The sequence below is a fragment of the Rhinatrema bivittatum genome, chromosome 5 (genome assembly GCF_901001135.1).
Source record: "Rhinatrema bivittatum chromosome 5, aRhiBiv1.1, whole genome shotgun sequence".
Taxonomy (NCBI): domain Eukaryota; kingdom Metazoa; phylum Chordata; class Amphibia; order Gymnophiona; family Rhinatrematidae; genus Rhinatrema; species Rhinatrema bivittatum.
This window is the reverse complement of record NC_042619.1, coordinates 385612118-385632867: the sequence shown is the minus strand read 5'-3', so window position 1 is coordinate 385632867 and position 20750 is coordinate 385612118. Positions and strand designations below refer to the sequence as shown.

The 20750-nt window shown below is 41.3% G+C and overlaps 1 protein-coding gene across 1 annotated transcript in view; it reads right to left on the bottom strand.

The window, feature by feature from the left end:
- The window catches only part of LOC115092484 (unconventional myosin-XVI-like), a 334559-nt gene that overhangs the window by 105412 nt on the left and 208397 nt on the right, over positions 1–20750 (bottom strand). The window contains exon 10 of the mRNA XM_029603324.1: positions 5984–6134. Coding sequence (XP_029459184.1) covers positions 5984–6134 — 151 coding nt within the window. The remainder of the gene's footprint in view (positions 1–5983; positions 6135–20750) is intronic.

Sequence of the window (20750 nt, the reverse complement as noted above, 5' to 3'; positions counted from 1 at the left end):
GATACTGAACTGAATTACTATGTTTCAGAAAGCAATAAAAACATTTGTTTACTCATATTTATGGTGAGGGCTGAAATTTTGGTGTGTGTTTTTCTGATCCAGTTAAATCATATTTGAAAGAATACTTTTATGGTTCAGTTCAGGATTGCAATAATGAAATCATTGTGTCTTAGTTGCTTTTATGAATTATTTGGGGGGGGGGGGGGGGGCAAGGGGGTGGGGCTGGAGGAGGCCGGTACAGCGGGCATTTGTCTTTTAGTTGTTTCATTGTCTTTTTCTTGTATGTTCTTCTGAGGTCAATATTTAAAAGGCATTTAGACAATTCACAAGTTATCTAAATGGCAAATTCAACATATTTAGCCACATATCCAGCTAAATTATAACCAAACAGTTCATTATCTGGCTATAATTTAGCCAGATAAAAAAAAAAAAAAAGAGGCATTCAGGGGTATTTCGGGAAGGGATTTAGTTATCCGACTAACTTAGCCAAATATTAGATTAATCCACCAGCTAGTTTAGCCAGATAATTTTAGCTCAGCATCAGAGTAGGACTAAAGCTATTCGACCTGGTGTGGTCAGATAACTTTGCTACTTATCCTGATATCTTTAAAGTTCCCCACCCGCACTCACAATATCATGACCCTCCCGGACCCCCATAAATCCTGCCAGGAGAGAAAGAGATAGCTCCTAACTGCTCCCGGCATATCCAGCACTGATCTGATAAGACAAGCACTGATTGGTATTTAGTTGAATTACATTTTTTCTCTCTTTTAGGTTTTTTGAATTTTATATATCTGAGCAAGCATATTTTGAAGGTCATAAAAATCCAGTTTTATGTACATCCGTCTTAAGAATGTATGTTTTAAATTGAATTAGTTCAAAAACAACCTACATCTCTCCCATGAGAAAGGCTTCATCTTCAAGTCGTATTGCTATTAAATGTATGATGTTTCCAACATGAATTATGTGAAGTAATGCATAAATCAGTTTTAATAATAAATGAATATACAGCCTAAGCAATGACATGATCTATCCTTATGAAAAATTAAATACATGATTACTTTTGCTACACATGATTATTAACTTTAAAATATATTGAATTCATGCAAAAAGGAATGCAATTTTTCATTTTTAGCCCACAATACAACAGATAACAGAACCTAATTCAAGGAATCAGTTGCTTGCTCTAGAAAAATACTGCATGTAATTTCTATAAAATTAGGACATTTACATTTAAAACCTTTTAAATCTATTTTGTTGCAATGAATAATGGTGAATACATGTATTAACCTCTTCTATTTCATAGTCTCTGTTCTACTTTGCTACAGTTCCTAGTCATGTTGTAATGCCCCAAAACTATATATAGAAACATAGAAATGACGGCAGAAGACGACCAAACGGCCCATCCAGTCTGCCCAGCAAGCTACGCACTTTATCCATTTTTTCCCCTTTTTCTCTCTCCCACCTGTTACTATTGGCTTCCAGTACCCTAAAGCCCTAATTCCCCTCCACCCCACCACCAATTTAGAGAGCAGCGCCGAATCTGCATCCAAGTGAACGTCCAGCTCAATTAGGTGTAGCAACCGCTGTAACAAGCAGGCCACACCCTTACCCCCCCCCTGTTTTTATTTTTTTGTTTGTTTGTTTATTTTTTGGAGATAGCAGCCCTCCAAATTACCTTTTAAAACAGAGGGTGTTGCACAGGGGCATTGCAAGAAGTGAGCAAGTAGGGTGACCACCCTGGGTGCTGAGATTGGGGTGTGGGGTTTAGAATCCACAGCAGACATTTTTAAGTATGTGAGGCCTAAGAGGAAGGGCCATCAAAAGAAATCCTTATCTGGGATGTTGCTTTGTCACCCAACTGCCCTGGACGTTCAAATCTTGATAAAATACATTGGCAGATAATTATGTTGATTTTCTATGGAGTCTTGTGAATCCGTGAACATTTGTGGCAGATCGGTGAAAATGCATCAGATGGCAACAAATTCTGCTACAGATTTTGTCAAAACAAATAGATTTCTGGCAAGGTTCATCATTTGAATCTGAGCAAGCTTTCTAAAGTGACCCAGAGATAGGATGGCAAAGTTGATTTTGATGAACACAAGCCCTTTGGAAAGCAAGACCCTAATGGCCATATTTTCAAGGATTTACGCGCGTAGAGTGGCTTACGTGCGCCGAGCCGGGAGGCAGGTGCATGTTGCGTGCGCTAGCAGCCTGCCGGCACGCGATGCTCCGACGGTGGCAAATGACCGCTGTGTCTGTGGCCTCTGGCCCCACCCCCGCACCTCCCCTTTAGTAAAGGCTCGGGACTTAGATGCGTCCCGGGGCTTTACGCTCGTCGCCGGGCCTTTATAAAAGATCTACGTGCGTAGAGCTTTTAAAATCCAGCCCATAACAAACATTTTTTTTTGATGGGGGGGGGTTAGAGTAGGGCTGGGGGGAGGGGAAGGGAACGGGGGAAGCCCGTGGGCATCGGCGTGCACACGGTGCATTACATTGCACCCCCTTGCGCACCGACCCCCGATTTTATAACATGCGCGCCATATTATAAAATCGGGCATACGTGTGCACGCGCCGGGTAGCGCGCGCACATGTACGCCTGCATGCAGGTTTGAAAATTCACCCCTATGATTGTCACTGCCAACAGTGCTAAGCATTCTCTTAGAATACACCCTAGTTGGTACAAATAAATTAAGTAATAAATTATATATCACCTTGTACAAGTTTAACAAAGGAAAAAAAGTACTATCAGCTTACCACACAAAGGGATTATCTCTTAGAAATTAAAATATGATGGCAGATAAAGATGACACTGTCCATCTTGTCTGCTTATTATCTCATCCTGTTGCAATACCTCCAGCATTGCACTGACTTCCCTGCAAAAACGTATCTGTGCTTATTCCATATTTTCTTGAATTCTGATATTGGGTTTGTTTGTTTTTTTTTATCTCCACCTATTCTATTGTTAAACTTTGTATCCACCACTCTTTTTAAGATATTGATTTTCAAACATTGTAAGGAGCATAAATATGCTTTAATGGTATCCAGCAATATATTTTTCAAAGTCCTTTTTCTGTTTTAGCCTGCCTAGAAATGGTTTTAAATTCATTTCTATTGTTTATTCCTTAAATTCTGCTTTTCCTATTGAGGATAATTTTCAAGTCATTTCCACTCATACAACATGGGTCAGTGCAGATTGGATGGGTTATTGAAGTCCTCAGCCTGGCCCTGCTGAGATCAATAATAGTCCCAGCCAGGTGCCAAGAAAATGATCAAGCTTAAGGGGTGAATTTTCAAAGAGTGGTGTGCATAAAAATTAGCAAATATGTGCATATGTAGCAACCTCTTGTGTGCATGCTATTTATAAACAAACATACAGGCATATTTTTGCTTATGTGCGCACATATACACGCGCAAAAATGTATGGTGTAGGGGCACTCTGAAGAGGGATCGACATTTGCATGCATAAGCTGCTATTTTAAAAGACACTTATAGGGGGAGATCACATGATGCTTTGACCCTAGCAAGATGCACAAGCTTGCTGCTCTGAGTGCCGTCTCACTGCATCATCCCTTAATATCTTCTTTTGCCTAAGCTTTGAGGCAGCGAGGTTTTTTTTTATTATTATTATTTTGGAAGCTTTGACTGTCCTGCTTGTGCAAAGTCTGCCTAGTAATATCCTCTTGCTACACACACACACAAAAAGACAAGGAGGACAAAAACACTCCAACTGATCTCAAAATGGTGGCGGACAAGGGTATCTGAAGTCTGCCACTGCTGCACTGCCACTGCCACTGCCGCAGCAGTGGCAGTGCTGGAAGTAAAATTTGAGAAGAGCTACAAGAAACTGGAAGGGGTCACAGCTGTGCTGTCATCAGCCTCCACTTCACCGGGTTGAGTAAGATGAAGTGGCAACTAAAGAAACAGAGGACTAGTTGGAGAACACAAAAAATCATGCTCAGCTTGTACTTCATAGGCTTGCCTGAAAGTTTAGCTGATTCAGGACTGCAAGGTTTTGATAAGGCCTGGTTTCTGTGCAAACTAGGCTTCAGTGCAGACTAACAGGCCGATACAGTACTGCGTTTGGACGCACTTACCCCTTATTTAGTAAAGGGTAATAGCGCGTCAAAAACACTCCCCCTAGGATTCCCCCTCCACTGGGCTGCCGCACAGATGAGTAAGCAGAGGCAAACCCCCTCCCCCAGGAACTGGAAAGATGGACACCATTTGTTAAATGTTTGTGGGACAGCGATTGACCTTTTGGAAATAATCAGTAAATGTGAACCCCCAGTCTGAGTCCAGTCTGTCTATACTTGAAGAGAACACTTCACCAGAAAGATACACACGCAGCAGGAGGGGCACTCCATCACCTGGGCCACAGTGGATTTCCTCTTCCCCCACAGAAAGCGCTCACTCCCGGGGAAGTGCAGGAAGAAGGGGGAAAGATGCAAGATCAGCCCCCAACAAAGAAATATTTTTATGGACCTAGAGGAACAGACAAACCCCTGATAAAGGGATACATAGAAATTCTATGGGCTAAAAGGCATATACAGCCTAGGAGGTGTGGCACAGTATAATTTTCCATTTGTTTATTTCCAGATTTTTAATCTTGTTTTTGGTTCAAAATTTAACTATCATTTTATTCCAACCATAAACAGATGTTGACCTCCCCCCCCTCCCCTCCCCTCCAGTGGACTGGATGCCATCAGCTGTTTCAGCTGTGACCCTGCCTAGAGGATCATCGGCCTGGTCAGTCAGAGTCGGCATGGGCCTGCCAGCACAGGCTGAACGGCAGCTGCTCAGCATGAACTCACCGGACTGGGCCACGGAGCACCAGAGGAGGCGGCAGGCTCAAGACCACTGCAGGTGCTTAGGACATAGTGAGGGATACCTCTTCCTGCTTAGTGATTGTAGGAGGAAGGGTGCAGACTGGATAATGTGGAGTGGAGGGGAAGGGCGATTGGACTGTCAGGTGGAATCAATTGTTTCTCTATTGACTTTAATGCAAACAAAACAAAAAAGGACATTAATAAAATGAAAAAGATCCCAAAATGAACATCTTTTTCATGCACACCCCTAGAATCTTACTGCTTAGAAGGCTCAGGACTGAGTAATTTAATCTTGGTTTTACCCCACTGAATGCGTGGCCTTATACATTTGATTTCCCTAAAAAAAAAAAAGCAGGTCTAGTGGTGGGATCATTCATGAATACAAAAATCAGTTCCCCTTTCAAAGGGGAACCAAGAAGAAACAGGTTTAAACAAAGAAACAAACAAAAAACAGGCATGGTAAGGACAACAAGTTCTGTTGGTTACTTACAACTTTCCTTTGAAAATCCAGCGGCAAACTGGTATTATGGGGATTCTTTACCCCATGTACTTTGAAGATGCATATTAAGTCTAATACACGTGCAAATTAAAGGGGTAATTTTTATAGGAGTTATGCATGTTACAGTAGCATATATCAAAGGAATTTTCAAAACCCCATTTATGCGCGTAAAAACCTTTTGACAATTCAGCACCATGAAAAGTAGCAATTTTCAAACTTCCATTTACATGTGTAAAGCCCAATTTTATGTGCGTAAATCCTTTTGAAAATCACCTCCTTAACACGTTACCTTCTTTAGTAGATTGGGCATTAGGTCATGCAGGAGTTAATATACACACTTCTGCACGCAGTAAGCCTAACGCCCGTTACTAAACAGACCTCTAGATGAAATAGTAGCTGGTATTGAATGCATACCACACAGATCTTTAGAGGCATCGTATTTGAGACACTACTGAAAACATGCACTGCATTATATAGAAAACATATGCATCATATTGCTGAGCAAAAAGCATCATGGAATAGAATTGCTGAAAGTCTTACAACTCAGGTAGCTCAACATTAATATTAGTAGCGACTGCCTTGGAAAAATAGCTATTCTTGTTGTCAGATGTAGAGCAAATCATTTTCCCTGTCCTTGAAAATCTCATCACAGTACCTGTTCAAGCTTGGCGCTGCCATTCACAGTGATATTTTCAGAGGTATTGTCTTGCGAGTGCTGCTTGCATAAAGCCTTTCCTGAATCTCTGAACATGATGTCTTTCTCCAGCAAACTGTCTTGCTTTGCAATTGGTAGAATCAGGAGACTGCTGCAAGATGCAATCGATAAAGCAATTAGCGTCTTTTCCAAATGATACACAGACACAGTAGGCTGCCGAGATCGGAGAAGGCATGAAAATACAATTGAAATATGACTTGGTGCTAGAAGGAGGACTTGTACGAAAACATAAACGGGGTGGGCAGTGTAGGCTGCTCTTTTAGCTTAGTCTAAGAAATTAATGACAAACGTATCTTGGAGGCCCTTTTGATGTAATTCTCTTCTATGCAGGCCAGCTGTGCAAATACATTAAGGAACCCAGGCAGAATATGTTTGCGTTTGCATTTGATTATGTAGGGCAGGATTGGGCAAATACTTATTTTTTTTTAAACAGGGCCACATTGCTGCCTGATGCTTGTTGTAGCTGGGGGCTGGAGTTCCATGAGCAGGGATAGGGGAGTCTCCCTTAAAACTCCGTGAGTAGGGGGAGAGACAGTTAAAGTGGCAAGTATAGCCCCCATAGGTGAAAGGAAAAAAGTAATTCAACACAATTAACAAACAGAATAACATCAAATAGTTAAAAAAAACTTATATGCAAATGTTCCAAAAAAACCCATAAAATATTTCAAAACAGGCATATAATATCAAATAAATAAAACTAGTCAGGATTTTAAAAAGAATTCCCCGCTTTCCATACCTGGTAACTTTGGCTTGTCAGATGCCCTGAGATTGTCATGGATTAGCAGGCAGACAGGAAGGGAGGGGAGAGGGTGGGGGGCGCACACACAGGTTCTCATTCTCTCTCTCTCACCCACCCATATTCACCTCCTCTCTTATACCCCCCCCCCCCACACACACACTCTCTCTCTCACCCATTCATGCAAAGAGCCAGTCAGCAACATTCTGAAAAACTGGTGCTGGATGCTCTTTGTCCCTATCATGTGACAGGGCTTCCCGCTGCTAGTGGGTAGCCCCTGTCACATGATAGGGACAAAGGGTGGCTATGGTTTTTTTTTTTTTAATGAATGCTGCCATGTCTGGGAGTAAAGGGGTAGCTCCCCTGCCTTCACAAGACCACCAGAATGATTTTGGTAAGTTGGGGGGGGGGGGGGGGGGGAGGTTGGTAGGAGGGCTATTTATGAAACAAAAGGGAAATGTTGTGGGATTGGGGGGGGGGGGTGATGGAAACTTTTTTTTTTATGCTAGAACTACCTTTTTCGGGGAACTTTAGCTGCCTCTAGTGTGCGCTCTTTGCAAATAGTGCACACTATTCCCTAAAGCACAACAAAAGAAGAAAAACCCCACAAAACTTAAAAAAAAAAAAAGAAAAGAAAACTATTCTCAAGAAACATGAGAAACTAAACAATTTTTGCTTGCTATCCACACCCCACTGGGAAGACCCGCTCACTGGGAACAGTGTTTAGTGTGTAGTGTGCCACTTTGGCCAGACTATGGATATTTGTGCCCAATATGCCAGTGCTTCCATGTCCTTACCCTCGATTGGCTCTGAGAGACATCGTGCCACAGAAATTGGTGCTGGGTTCTCATTTGCTGGGGTGGGCTGAGGGCCTCTCTTGCCAGTGCTTTAGCTTTGACCTGTGTTAGAAGAGATGGTTCTCTGCGGGCGACGCAGTTTGGCTGACTAACTGAAGTGTTAAGGTTGTGTTTGATTTGATTAGGTACCATTATTTGTTAATCAGAATAGCAATAAGTCACTCAGGACAACTAACTGTAGTGTAAATCTCCGAAGGGATTGTTTTGCACTAATTTACCTCAGAAGTACATTATATATTGCAAGGGAAGAGCTCAGTAACTCACATTCCAGTGGGAGCACTGAGAGGAGAAGATCACCTTGCTGGTGGCTAAAAGGAATCAGTAAGTTTCTGCTTGGGACATTGTCTTTTTTAAAAGGGCAAAGTTAACTATTTGGGAATATTATTTAGTGTGTTTGTGTGTTTGTATTTTTAAATAGTCAGTAAAGAAGCTAGTAGGGGTGTGCATTCGGATTGACCGCATTAGTAAAACGCAACTCATATTTTTTTTTTACTTAAAAAATTGATTCGACATAAACGATCAGATTTCCCACATATCGAACATAGATATGTTCGATATGTGGGAAATCGCGATTGTTGAGCCAAAATAAAAATATAAACCCCCTCACCCTCCTTAATCCCCCCCCCCGACTTACCACAACTCCCTGGTGATGGAGCGAGGAGTGAGGACGCCATTTCTGCAATCCTTGGCGAGAAGCATGTGACGTCGGCGGCACGTCGAGTGACGCCGGCGTCACGTGATTCCCGGCTCGTTCGCGCCGGACGGCTCGTTCGGCCCAAAAAGAACTTTTGGCCAGCTTGAGGGGGTCAGGAGGCCCCCCCAAGCTGGCCAAAAGTTCTTTTTGGGCCGAACGAGCCGTCCGGCGTGAACGAGCCGGGAATCACGTGACGCCGCGTCACTCGACGTGCCACCGACGTCACATGCTTCTCGCCAAGGATTGCAGAAATGACGTCCTCACTCCTCGCTCGATCACCAGGGAGTTGTGGTAAGTCTGGGGGGGGGATTAAGGAGGGTGAGGGGGTTTAAATTTTTTTTTTGCACATATGTACATATACCCAACTCATTGGATTTTTTTTATGTCCATATTGGCCGCAAGTGGGACCCCCTTTCGGACATAAAAAATATGAACATAAAATTTTGCTCTGCACATCCCTAGAAGCTAGTAAGCAGTAGTTAGTGTGTTTATTTATAAATGTCTGTAAGGCAGCTAGTAAGCAGAACTGAGTATTTGTATTAAAAAAAAAACCAAAAAAGTAGCCAGAAGCTAGAAATAGGCTAGGAAAACTTCAGTTCAGTTACTCACCTTGGAAAGGTGTTGAGGTAGTGTGATTTGGTTTGATTAGGAACCAACAATTGTTAATCAAGAGAGCAGTGAGTCACTCATGATTGGAGAGCATCAACCTGGTGCAGCAGGAAAGGATCCTGTAGCAAGGACCTGCTCTCCAGGTGATGCATTGTCCTTTCGCACTGAGGATATCTCCCCAAGGCCTATGCCCAGGAGGGAAGGGTTAGGTCGGCCATCATACAGGCCGATTCAGAAAAACATGCGGGAGAGCCGGCGAGCACCTGCTCTCCCGGCGCATGCACAGGCCACTCTCCTGGGCGCGCGATTCATGAGGGTGGCCTATGCAAATTAGGGCCCGCAGTAAAAGGAGGCACTAGGGACACTAGCACTTCCCTAGCGCCTCCTTTTTGACAGGAATGGCGGCTGTCAGCGGGTTTGACAGCCGACGCTCAATTTTGCTGGCATCTGTTCTCAAACCCGCTGACAGCCACGGGTTAGGAAAATGGACGCTGGCACAATTGAGCGTCCATCTTCCAACCCGTAGGCCGATTTATAATTTTTACTTTTTTTTTTATTTTTACTTTTTTTTTTTTTTTTTTTTTTACTTTTGGGGCCTTCGACAATATCACCATGATATTGTCAGAAGGTGCACAGAAAAGCAGTTTACTGCTTTTCTGTGCACTTCCCCAGCGCCGGCAGAAATTATTGCCTACCTTTGGGTAGGCGCTAATTTCTGAAAGTAAAATGTGCAGCTTGGCTGTACATTTTACTTTCCATATCGCGCGGGAATAACTAATTTGCATGTTGCAGGTGTTATTAGTTTCGGGGGGGTTGGACGCATGTTTTCGACGTGCTATTACCCCTTACTGAATAAGGAGTAAAGCTAGCGCGACGAAAACGCGCGTCCAAATGCGGGTTAATAGTGCGCTCCACCGGAGCGCAGTGTACTGTATCGGCCTGATAGTTGGTGATTCAATTAAGAATGTAGACAGCTGGGTGGCTGTGAGGATCGCCTGGTAACATGCCTACCTGGTGCGAAGGTGGTGGACCTCACGCGTCACCTAGATAGGATTTTAGACAGTGCTGGGGAGGAGCCGGCTGTCGTGGTACATGTGGGCACCAACAACATAGGAAAATATGGGAGGGAGGTTCTAGGCTCTTAGGTAGAAAGCTTAAATCCAGAACCTCCAGGGTAGCATTCTCTGAAATGCTCCCTGTTCCACGCGCAGGTAACCGGAAGCAGGCAGAGCTCCGGAGTCTCAATGTGTGGATGAGACGATGGTGCAAGGAAGAGGGATTCAGTATTGTTAGGAACTGGGGAACCTTTTGGGGAAGGGGTGAGTCTCTTCCAAAGGGATGGGCTCCACCTTAACCAGGGTGGAACCAGACTGCTGGCGCTAACCTTTAAAAAGGAGATAGAGCAGCTTTTAAACTAAAACAAAGGGGAAAGACGACAGTCGCTCAGCAGCTCATGGTTCGGAGAGAGGTATTTTCAAAGGATACTAATTTATTTATTTATTTATTTTTCTATATCGATATTTGATTTAAAATATCACACCGGTTTACATAAAACTGGATGTTGGAAGACAAGATACATTGTAACAGTTAAACAGAGTCACTATAAGAAACTATTTGAACAAAAAAAAATACTAATGATCCCGACAGTGAAGTTCCAATAATAAGAAAAGTAGTCCAAGTGCCTGCAACTAAAAACTCACCTGAGCTAAAAAATTCTAACTTATCCCTATCAATTAAAAAGCAGAATGAAAACACAAACAAAAAAACAAACTTTGACTTGTTTGTATGCTAATGCCAGAAGTCTAAGTAGTAAGATGGGAGAATTAGAATGTATAGCAGTGAATGATGAGACTTAATTGGCATCTCATAGACATGGTGGAAGGAGGACAATCAATGGAACAGTGCTATACCGGGGTACAAATTATATCACAATGGAGCACCCGGGAGGTGGTGTGGTGCTTTGTGTCAGGGATGGCAGAGTCCAACAGTATAAACATCCTGCATGAGAATAAATGCATAATTGAATCATTATGGGTAGAAATTCCTTGTGTGTCGGGGAAGACTACAGTGATAGGAGTATACTACCGTCTACCTGGTCAAGATGGTGAGTGACAGTGAAATGCTAAGAGAAATTAGGGAAGCTAACCAAATTGGTAGTGCGGTAATAATGGGAGACTTCAATTACCCCAATATTGACTGGGTAAATGTATCATCGGTACATGCGAGAGATATAAAGTTCCTGGATGGAATAAATGATATTTTTATGGAGCAACTGGTTTAGGAACCAACAAGAGAGGGAACAATTTTAGATCTAATTCTCAGTGGAGAACAGGATTTGGTGAGAGAGGTAACAGTGGTGGGGCCGCTTGGCAATAGTGATCATAATATGATCAAATTTGAATTAATGACTGGAAGGGGGAAGTAAGCAAATATATGGCTCTCATGCTAAACTTTCAAAAGGGAAACTTTGATAAAATGAGAAAACTTGTTAGAAGGAAACTGAAAGGAACAGCTACAAAGGTAAAAAGTGTGCAAGAGGTGTGGTCATTGTTAAAAAATACCATCCTAGAAGCACAATCCAGATCTATTCCACACATTAAAAAAAGTGGTAAGAAGGCAAAGCGATTACTGGCATGGTTAAAAGGGGAGGTGAAAGAAGCTATTTTAGCCAAAAGATCTTCATTCAAAAATTGGAAGAAGGATCCAACAGAAGAAAATTAGATAATGCATAAGCATTGGCAAGCTAAATGTAAGACAGGCTAAGAGAATTTGAAAAAAGTTTGCCATAAAGGCAAAAACTCACAGTAAAAACTTTAAATATATCCAAAGCAGAAAGCCTGAGAGGGAGTCAGTTGGACCGTTAGATGATCGAGGGGTTAAAGGGGTACTTAGAGAAGATAAGGCCATCGCGGAAAGATTAAATGATTTCTTTGCTTCGGTGTTTACTGAAGAGGATGTTGGGGAGGTACCTGTACTGGAGAAGGTTTTCATGGGTAATGATTCAGATGGACTGAACCAAATCACGGTGAACCTAGAAGATGTGGTAGACCTGATTGACAAACTGAAGAGTAGTAAATCACCTGGACCGGATGGTATATACCCCAGAGTTCTGAAGGAACTAAAAAAATGAAATTTCAGATCTATTAGTAAAAATTTGTAACATTGAAATCATCCATTCTACCTGAAGACTGGAGGATAGCTAATCTAACCCCAATATTTAAAAAGGGCTCCAGGGGCGATCCAGGAAACTACAGACCAGTTAGCCTGACTTCAGTGCCAGGAAAAATAGTGGAAAGTGTTCTAAACATCAAAATCACAGAACATGTAGAAAGACATGGTTTAATGAAACAGTCAGCATGGCTTTACCCAAGGCAGATTTACCCAAGGCAGATTTGTGAGGCAATCACAAATCTGCTTCACTTTTTTGAAGGAGTTAATAAACATGTGGATAAAGGTGAACCGGTAGATACAGTATACTTGGATTTTCAGAAGGCGTTTGACAAAGTCCCTCATGAGAGGCTTCTAGGAAGTAAAAAGTCATGGGATAAGTGGTGATGTCCTTTCATGGATTACAAACTGGCTAAAAGACAGGAAACAGAGAGTAGGATTAAATGGACAATTTTCTCAGTGGAAGGGAGTAGGCAGTGGAGTGCCTCAGAGATCTGTATTGGGACCCTTTTTTTTTCTTTATAAGATTTTACAATTAACAATTCAAGTAATAATATTTCTTGAATCCTTATACAGATATACATCAAGATTCTTTTAACCAATTATAAGTTTTCCAACATTTTTACCAAAATGAAAACAAAATACAATATATTTTAAACCATATACTCCATACAATTCACAGTACACCTGTTATTTAGCCCACTAAATGGGTCCAAAGAACACAATTCCAATTAACTAGTAATCAACATTTATTCCTCTGCTAATCCGGGGATAAAATCTTAATGAGAGTTAACTTCTCAACCCCAGAACTATATTATGTGGGCCTAGGGGTGGAGCTATTAGTGGTTTCATTCTATGCTCAATAAACTGAACTAATTGCTCTGGTTGTGAGAATATACAAGTATTACCTTCATTTTTTGTCAAGCATTTACAGGGGTACTTCAGTATAATCTACATTCCCGTTTGAAGGATTTGGGGTTTGAATTGAAGAAATTGCTATCTACGTTTTTGACTTGATGGTGCTAAATCAGGGAAAAGCTGTATTTTACATCCCATAAATTCTTTAGTTCAATTTGCAAATAATTTTTTAAAGACCCAATCTCTGTCAGATTCTAACATACTTGTAACAATCAATGTAGAAGGCTGAACTACATCTGAATCTGAATGTTCAAGAAGTTATGTAACATTTAAGGATTTCTCCTGACTCAGTTGTTTTTCCTGTAATTCAAATAACTGTAAACTTCCCATTTCCTTTACTTCTGTTGATTTTTTTTTTTAATGATGGGAGATATCTTTGAGATTATAGGCAAAGTAGCCTCCAGAATGTTCAAATTCTCTATCAAATATTTCTTCCATAGGGGGATTAGTTAGTGCCTCTACAACCCACGTCCAACAGTATTGCATCGGCCCCACTGTAAATAAAGAGCACTTTAAGCACAGCTAGTTTGTGTGCTTTCCTCTGCCTATAACAATTAGAGATGTGATTCGGCCGAACCTTTTGGTTTGGCCTTCGTTATCGGCCCACTGCGGGAAATTTTGTTTTCATGCAGTTCAGGCCGATTTTATTTCGGCTGCCCCGGAACGAAACCCGAAACCCACCCCAATCCTTCAAATTTAATTAATTACAACCCCCACCCTCACAACCCCCCAAAACTTGCCAAAAGTCCCTGGTGGTCCAGCGGGGGTCCCGGGGAGCGATCTCCCGCTCTCGAGCCATCGGCTGCCAGTAATCAAAATGTTGCCGATGGCCCTTTGCCCTTACCATGTGACAGGGGCTATCGGTGCCATTGGCTGGCTTCTATCACATGGTAGGAGCAATGGACGGCCGGTGCCATCTTAAAAAATGGCACGGGCCATCCATTACTACTACCATGTGACAGGGTAAGTCTGGGGGGGGGGGGTTCAGGAGGGTTGGGGGTTTGCAATTAATTAAATTTGAAGGATTGGGTTGGGTTTGGGGTTTTTTTTGTTTTTTTTTTTTTAATGTGCCCTCTCCCCCCCAAAACAATGATAAAACCACACAAAATATCGTTTGTTTTCCTATCAATTCGTTGGGCCCCCGAAACGCAACGAAATAGGAAATATCTTTATTTCCTATTTCATTGCAAATGAATGCACATCCCTAGTAAAAATGCCACTGAATGTTGGAGTGCTGCATGCTGTTTTAATAAATGTGATAATGGTAAAAAGTCCAACTAGGCTAAGGTTAGTGGAGAACTCCTCTAGGTCAGTTAAGTAGGATGTTTGCATGTCTTCATTTGGACTCTGTATGAAATAAATTCAGCTACTAAAATTCTTTATTCTAAAAATAATATTGTTTGGTATAGTGGGTATGGAAAGCTCCTAGTTAAACAGACTTGTCTACTTTCTAAAATATCTGAAAGAAGGTCTGATATCTTTTAAAGTGAATTTTAATTCATTACCACTTTTAAGTAGGAAAGGTAGTTTTCAAACAGAAAAGAGGTGTTATCAATCCTGATGAGTTAAAAAATTACAAAATTTAGACAAAGAATTGTGACCATGTTATTGGTATGTGGAATGATATTAACCCTGATTATCATTAATAGACTTGCTCCTATCCAGAATGCCCTGTTAACTAAAAATCAAAGGAATTTAGCATCATGGTACGAGGTGCTAAATCTGAGGAGATTTTAGTGAGCATGGTACAGAAAGAAATCTATTGAGAATTTAGAGAATTATAGGATTGCTCTCCACACAAACAAGCAGTGAATGATAGGAAAATGGAATTTTATATGAAGAAAATTCATGCTACTTGTTTTGATAGTTGCCTTCTTTTCAGAACTGTGAAAAAGCTAATAAAACCCTCTGATAACCCTGAGGATTTACCTTCGTGCAAGGTTTTCTCCAACTGTTTCAAGGATAAAATAATTAAATTATTGAATTCTCTGCCTATTATCGAAAGCAGCTTGGAAGATCTTCTCTCCCAGCCGTTTCTGTTTGGAACGAGTTTGAGACAATCTGTTTTAGCAATCCAACAAAATATTGTGAAATTAAATTCCATCCCAAATAAGTTAAATCTTATTCCTGTTGGTCATTTAACGATGGTGAGAGAGGTTATAACTCCATTTCTTGCATCCTTGTTAATCTTTCTTTGATGAAAGTCCACTTGCCAAGCTTAATCAAACAAGCTATTGTCAGGCCTTTATTGAAAAATGGGAATCCAGATCCATATTCTCTTAACAATTATAGGTGAATTTCATCCCTTCCATTTATTGCCAAATCGATAGAAAAATTGTCTTTGCACAATTATCAAATTTTCTGGAAGATAATTCATTATTGATTCCACATCAATTGGGTTTTAGGAAGCATAGCAACACTGATATTACTGTTATCCATCATTGATACAGTTCCACGAGATTCTGATGGTGGTCGGGATTACTTACTAAGCTACTAGTATTGTTGAACATGTCAGCTGCATTTGACATGTTGGACCCTAAAATTTTGATTAACCGTTTTAAATCACTTGGTATTGGTGGCCAAGAAATTAATATTGCAAAACATTTAGGGGTAGATTTTAAAAAGCCTATATGCGTAAATAGGTGGGGTTATGCGCGCCGGGCCTACTTTAGAAAGGCCCGTTGATGAGCGTAAAGCCCTGGGACGCTCGTATGTCCAGGGGCTTTGAAAAAGAGGCAGGCCAGTCCGGGAGCAGGGTCAGAGAGTCCCGGCACAGCGGCCCTTTGCCGCTGTGCCGGGACGCTTTACTATATATCACTATCTTTACGATCACAGAACAAGGGGCTGCTGGAAATCCCTTCAATCAAAACAGTGCATATAGGTGAGATTAGAGACCCAACTTTCTCCATAGATAGTCCTATCTTATGGAACAATGTCGGAATCATTGAGAGGTGAATTATCTACTCCCAAATTTAAGAAAAGCTTAACGGTCTGGCTATTTCTGAGATATTTTGGAACTATAGCTTCATGGGCAGATGTAGTGAATGGAATTCATATTAGCCCTGATTGTAAAGTTTTGTTTTGTTTTTGAATGGTATCTTGAGCTGTTTTGTCTTTTTTTTTTTTTAGATTTTATGTCTTTATTTAAAACTTATAAACCGCATTGATATATTATGATTTTGCGGTATACATGTGATTTATACAATCACATTTATGTGATTGTATAAATGTGATTTATACAATCACATAAATGTGATTGTATAAATTTGCAGTTCTGAATGTTAAAAATGAATACAATTTCCTGGGGGGAGGGGGGACATTCTAAAAGCTACCCTATTGCTTTATAAAGAACCAAACTGGCCACACTGCTAATGTTAAGGTAAGGTTTGTCTTTTTGCGGATGACACTAAGATCTGCAACAGAGTGGACACGCCGGAAGGAGTGGAGAGAATGAGACGGGATCTAAGGAAACTGGAAGAGTGGTCGAAGATATGGCAGCTGAGATTCAATGCCAAGAAGTGCAAAGGCATGCATATGGGAGTGGAAATCCGAATGAACTGTACTCGATGGGGGGGGAAAGGCTGATGTGCACGGAGCAGGAGAGGGACCTTGGGGTGATAGTGTCTAATGATGTGAAGACAGCAAAACAATGCAACAAGGCGATAGCAAAAGCCAGAAGAATGCTGGGCTGCATAGAGAGAGGAATATCAAGTAAGAAAAGGGAAGTGATTATTCCCTTGTACAGGTCCTTGGTGAGGCCTCACCTGGAGTACTGTGTTCAGTTCTGGAGACCGTATCTACAAAAAGACAAAGACAAGATGGAAGCGGTACAGAGAAGGGCGACCAGGAAGGTGGAGGATCTTCATAGGATGACGTACGAGGAGAGATTGAAGAATCTAAATATGTACACCCTGGAGGAGAGGAGGAGCAGAGGTGATATGATACAGACTTTCAGATACTTGAAAGGTTTTAATGATCCAAAAACAACGACAAACCTCTTCCGTAGGAAAATAATCAGCAGAACCAGGGGTCATGATTTGAGGCTCCAGGGAGGAAGATTCAGAACCAATGTCAGGAAGTATTTCTTCACGGAGAGGGTGGTGGATGCCTGGAATGCCCTTCCGGAGGAAGTGGTGAAGACCAGAACTGTGAAAGACTTCAAAGGGGCGTGGGATAAACACTGTGGATCCATAAAGTCAAGAGGCCGCCAATGAAGAGTGGGTGACTCGCCAGAATGATGGCTATTGACACAATACCCTTATTAAATAAACATACACATGCTTACTGTGACTCCTACATCGCTCTAAGCTTCAACAGCAAGAGGTAATGGAAAAAAGGATTTGCACTCACAAAGAGGGGAGTAGCTGGCTTGTTACGGCGGTTACTACCCCAAACCAAATATGCCTGATACTTCACTTTCAATGCATATACAGCATAGCTCTCTGCTTCAATGACAGGGGAGAAGAATAACTGATACTTCACACATCCAGCAGAGCTCTCTGCTACAACGGCAAGGGAGAAGAAAAAGGGTTCGCACTCAAAACGCGGGGAGTAGCTGGCTTGTTACGGCGGTTACTACCCCAAACCAAATGTGCCTGATACTTCACTTTCCATGCATATCCAGCATGGTTCTCTGCTGCATCAGCATGGGAGAAAGACTGATACATCACGCATTTCCAGCATAGCTCTCTGCTTCAACGGCAGGGGAAAAAAAAATTAACAAACAAACAACAAACAACGGCAAGGGGAAAAATAAAACAAAAACAAAAAAACTGATGCTTCACGCATATCCTGCATAGCTTCAACAACAGGGGTGAAGAAAAAAAGGATTCGCAATCACAAAGCGAGGAGTAGCTGGCTTGTTACGGCGGTTACTACCCCAAACCAAATGTGCCTGGTACTTCACTTTCAATGCATATCCAGCATGGCTCTCTGCTTCTACAGCAGGGGAGAAGTAAAAAAAAAAAAAAAAAACCAACAAGAGCTGTACAACATAGTCTAGGTAAAACAAATAAGCATGGGTGTAGCTTGCTTATCGCGGCAGTTACTGCCCCTACTACCCCTAACTAATCAAGCTAGATACTTCACTTGCATGCAGCTCCATCACTGCTCTCTACATTAATGGTGGGGGTGGAAGGGGAATAGAACAAGGAGCTAAGAGTAACAGATAAGAATGAGAGAAAAAATGTGTGAGGCTTGCTGGGCAGACTGGATGGGCCATTCGGTCTTCTTCTGCCGTCATTTCTATGTTTCTATGTTTCTATGTTAAAAGTTTTCAACACCTGTTTTCTTATATAAACCCACCCCACACCCCTGATACCCCCACCATCCCCAAAGCCATTAATTTGTTAAAATAGGTTATATACTTGTTTAATTAATGAAATGGTGAAACATTTCCGTTACTTCTATTGTTGAGCTTATTGCATTTACTTACTGGGCCACCTAAATAGAAAGATGGAAGCTTATTATAAAGAGTCCTTGGTTTGTCAAAAGAATTCAGTTTGCCCAATCTTGATTTCAATTACAATATTGATTACTGACAGCTTATTATGAACACAGAAAGTGATGGTCAATATTCTGTTCCCTTGAGAAAAAAAGCTTAGCTGTATTTGTATTTGGGTTTTTTGTTTTTTTTCTTCCTGGCAGATTTCTCCTGCTCCATTGGGCTTCCAGCTTAGTCAGAACTGAAACTGGTTCTAGAATCATGAACTTTTATTTGCAACTACCTGGGGATTTTTTCCCCCCCTACTCTATATCCCCTCTTAGCTCACCAGGCTCAGTCATCACAGCCAGTGACGATGCACCAGGACTCCTTCTGGAACCCTGTAATCAATCATGGGTTCTAAATTCAGTCACAAGGGTTCCCACCTCATGATGACAGGGACCCATCTCCCCAAGTGCTTTAAATACTGCCTTCCCAGCCCAGCTGGGAAGAGAAAGACCTGATTCAAAATAAACAAACCCAGGTCTTGAGTTGGAGATATTAAAGGAGATCTTGAGAGAGTAATTGTGACTGTGCATGTTGAAGATATGGATTAATCTCCTAAGAAATATGTTTTGTATCAAACCATTACTCGTAAAACCTTTATTTTCTTGAATCATTACTTTCAGTGTGAAGAGTGATTTATTGGAGTGACTGCTAGTCCAATCCCAAGTATATTTTACTCAACTGGAGAATAGCTCTCCCTCCTGCTTCAAGCTGAGATGAATGAGGAGAAACAGCCAAACAGTGAACTCCCCTGCTTAGTGAAGACATTGGGAGTGAGTGTTCACAATTAATATATATCTATCTATCTATCTATCTATCTATCTATCTATCTATATATATATATATATATATATATATATATATATATATATATATATATATATATAATGCTGGGGCCTAGGCCCGGATCCAGGCCTGACACCGGGGCCTCGGCCAGGAGGCCGGATCCTGATGCCTGGGCCTTGGCCCAGGGTCAGAACAATGGCCTCAGAGCAGAATCTTCCAATCATCTTCTTTCTTGGGCTCTTCAATGCTAAATGACAGCACCCGCTAGGTCGCACTGGAGTTATGGTACACAATTTTATTATATTATATTCATGGAGCATTTCAATGTTCTTCTATGTCTGAAAGAGAAAGCCCCAAAGTATGCCTACATGACATAGCTCCAAGAAGAGGAAATCCTGGGTGCTCTTTTTGGTGAAAACACCTCACTGAGCCTCACAGTCCTCAAAGCACCAAATATACCTGCCAGAAGGTGCTTACACATTGTAAGTCAAATCAAACTTTCTAAAGTTCATTCACAGATATAAATATTACACTGTTGTAACCAGATTATTATAACTGAAAATGCCTTAAGCCAAGGATTGGCTGATTTGTGTACAAATTTCTTAATGTGTTCTCTGTCATTCTCTTACAGAATGACAGATCTATTATCAAAGAAAGAGGGTAGGATACAAACAAATCCACACGGCCCCATGTACATGTGTATATGGCCAAGTGGAGATCTACAACAGTATTGTATAACCTGCACAGATGAAGTCTGCGTAGGTTATTAAATATGCATATGTATGATTATCCTTGAATACCTGCAGTGCACTGAAAGCATGTACTTTTCCTACCTATTTAAAAAAAAATGTGCATATATTTTTCATGTGAAAAAAATCACAACTTGCACACATAAAACTGTTTACGTGAGAAAGTCGGTATATTATAAAGCAAGCGTTACATCACCAGTCTGCCAAAACTTCCAACGGTTCAACTAGTCCTCCTCCAGGCTCCTGAGACCCTCCTAGCTCTTCACTCTGAATTTTCCCAGTTCACCCAGACCTCCCGCCCACCCAACAGTAAACAAAAGACAAATCTGATATCAATTGTGCAGCTTAATTAGCAGATGCAAAATTATGCGAATAAGTAGACAAATGTATGCACATAAGTCTCTTATAAAATAAGAACTTGCACCTGAAGGTTTTGGTCCTGTCCAAGAATACCCTCTCTTTGCACATACTTGTAAAGATGCATGTGAGACTGAAAATACGCGTGTACGTTTGATGTTTTTAAAATAGCACATTAGCTTGACTCAAGTACAAGCTAACATGTGCATATGCTAATTTTATAGGCATAAATGTATTTAAAATTCATCCTTCTGTATTTTGGGACTAAGTCCACCCATACCTAAAATCTATGGGATAGATTTTTAAAGACATGCGCACGCATCCATGTGCGCAGGGGACCCGGCG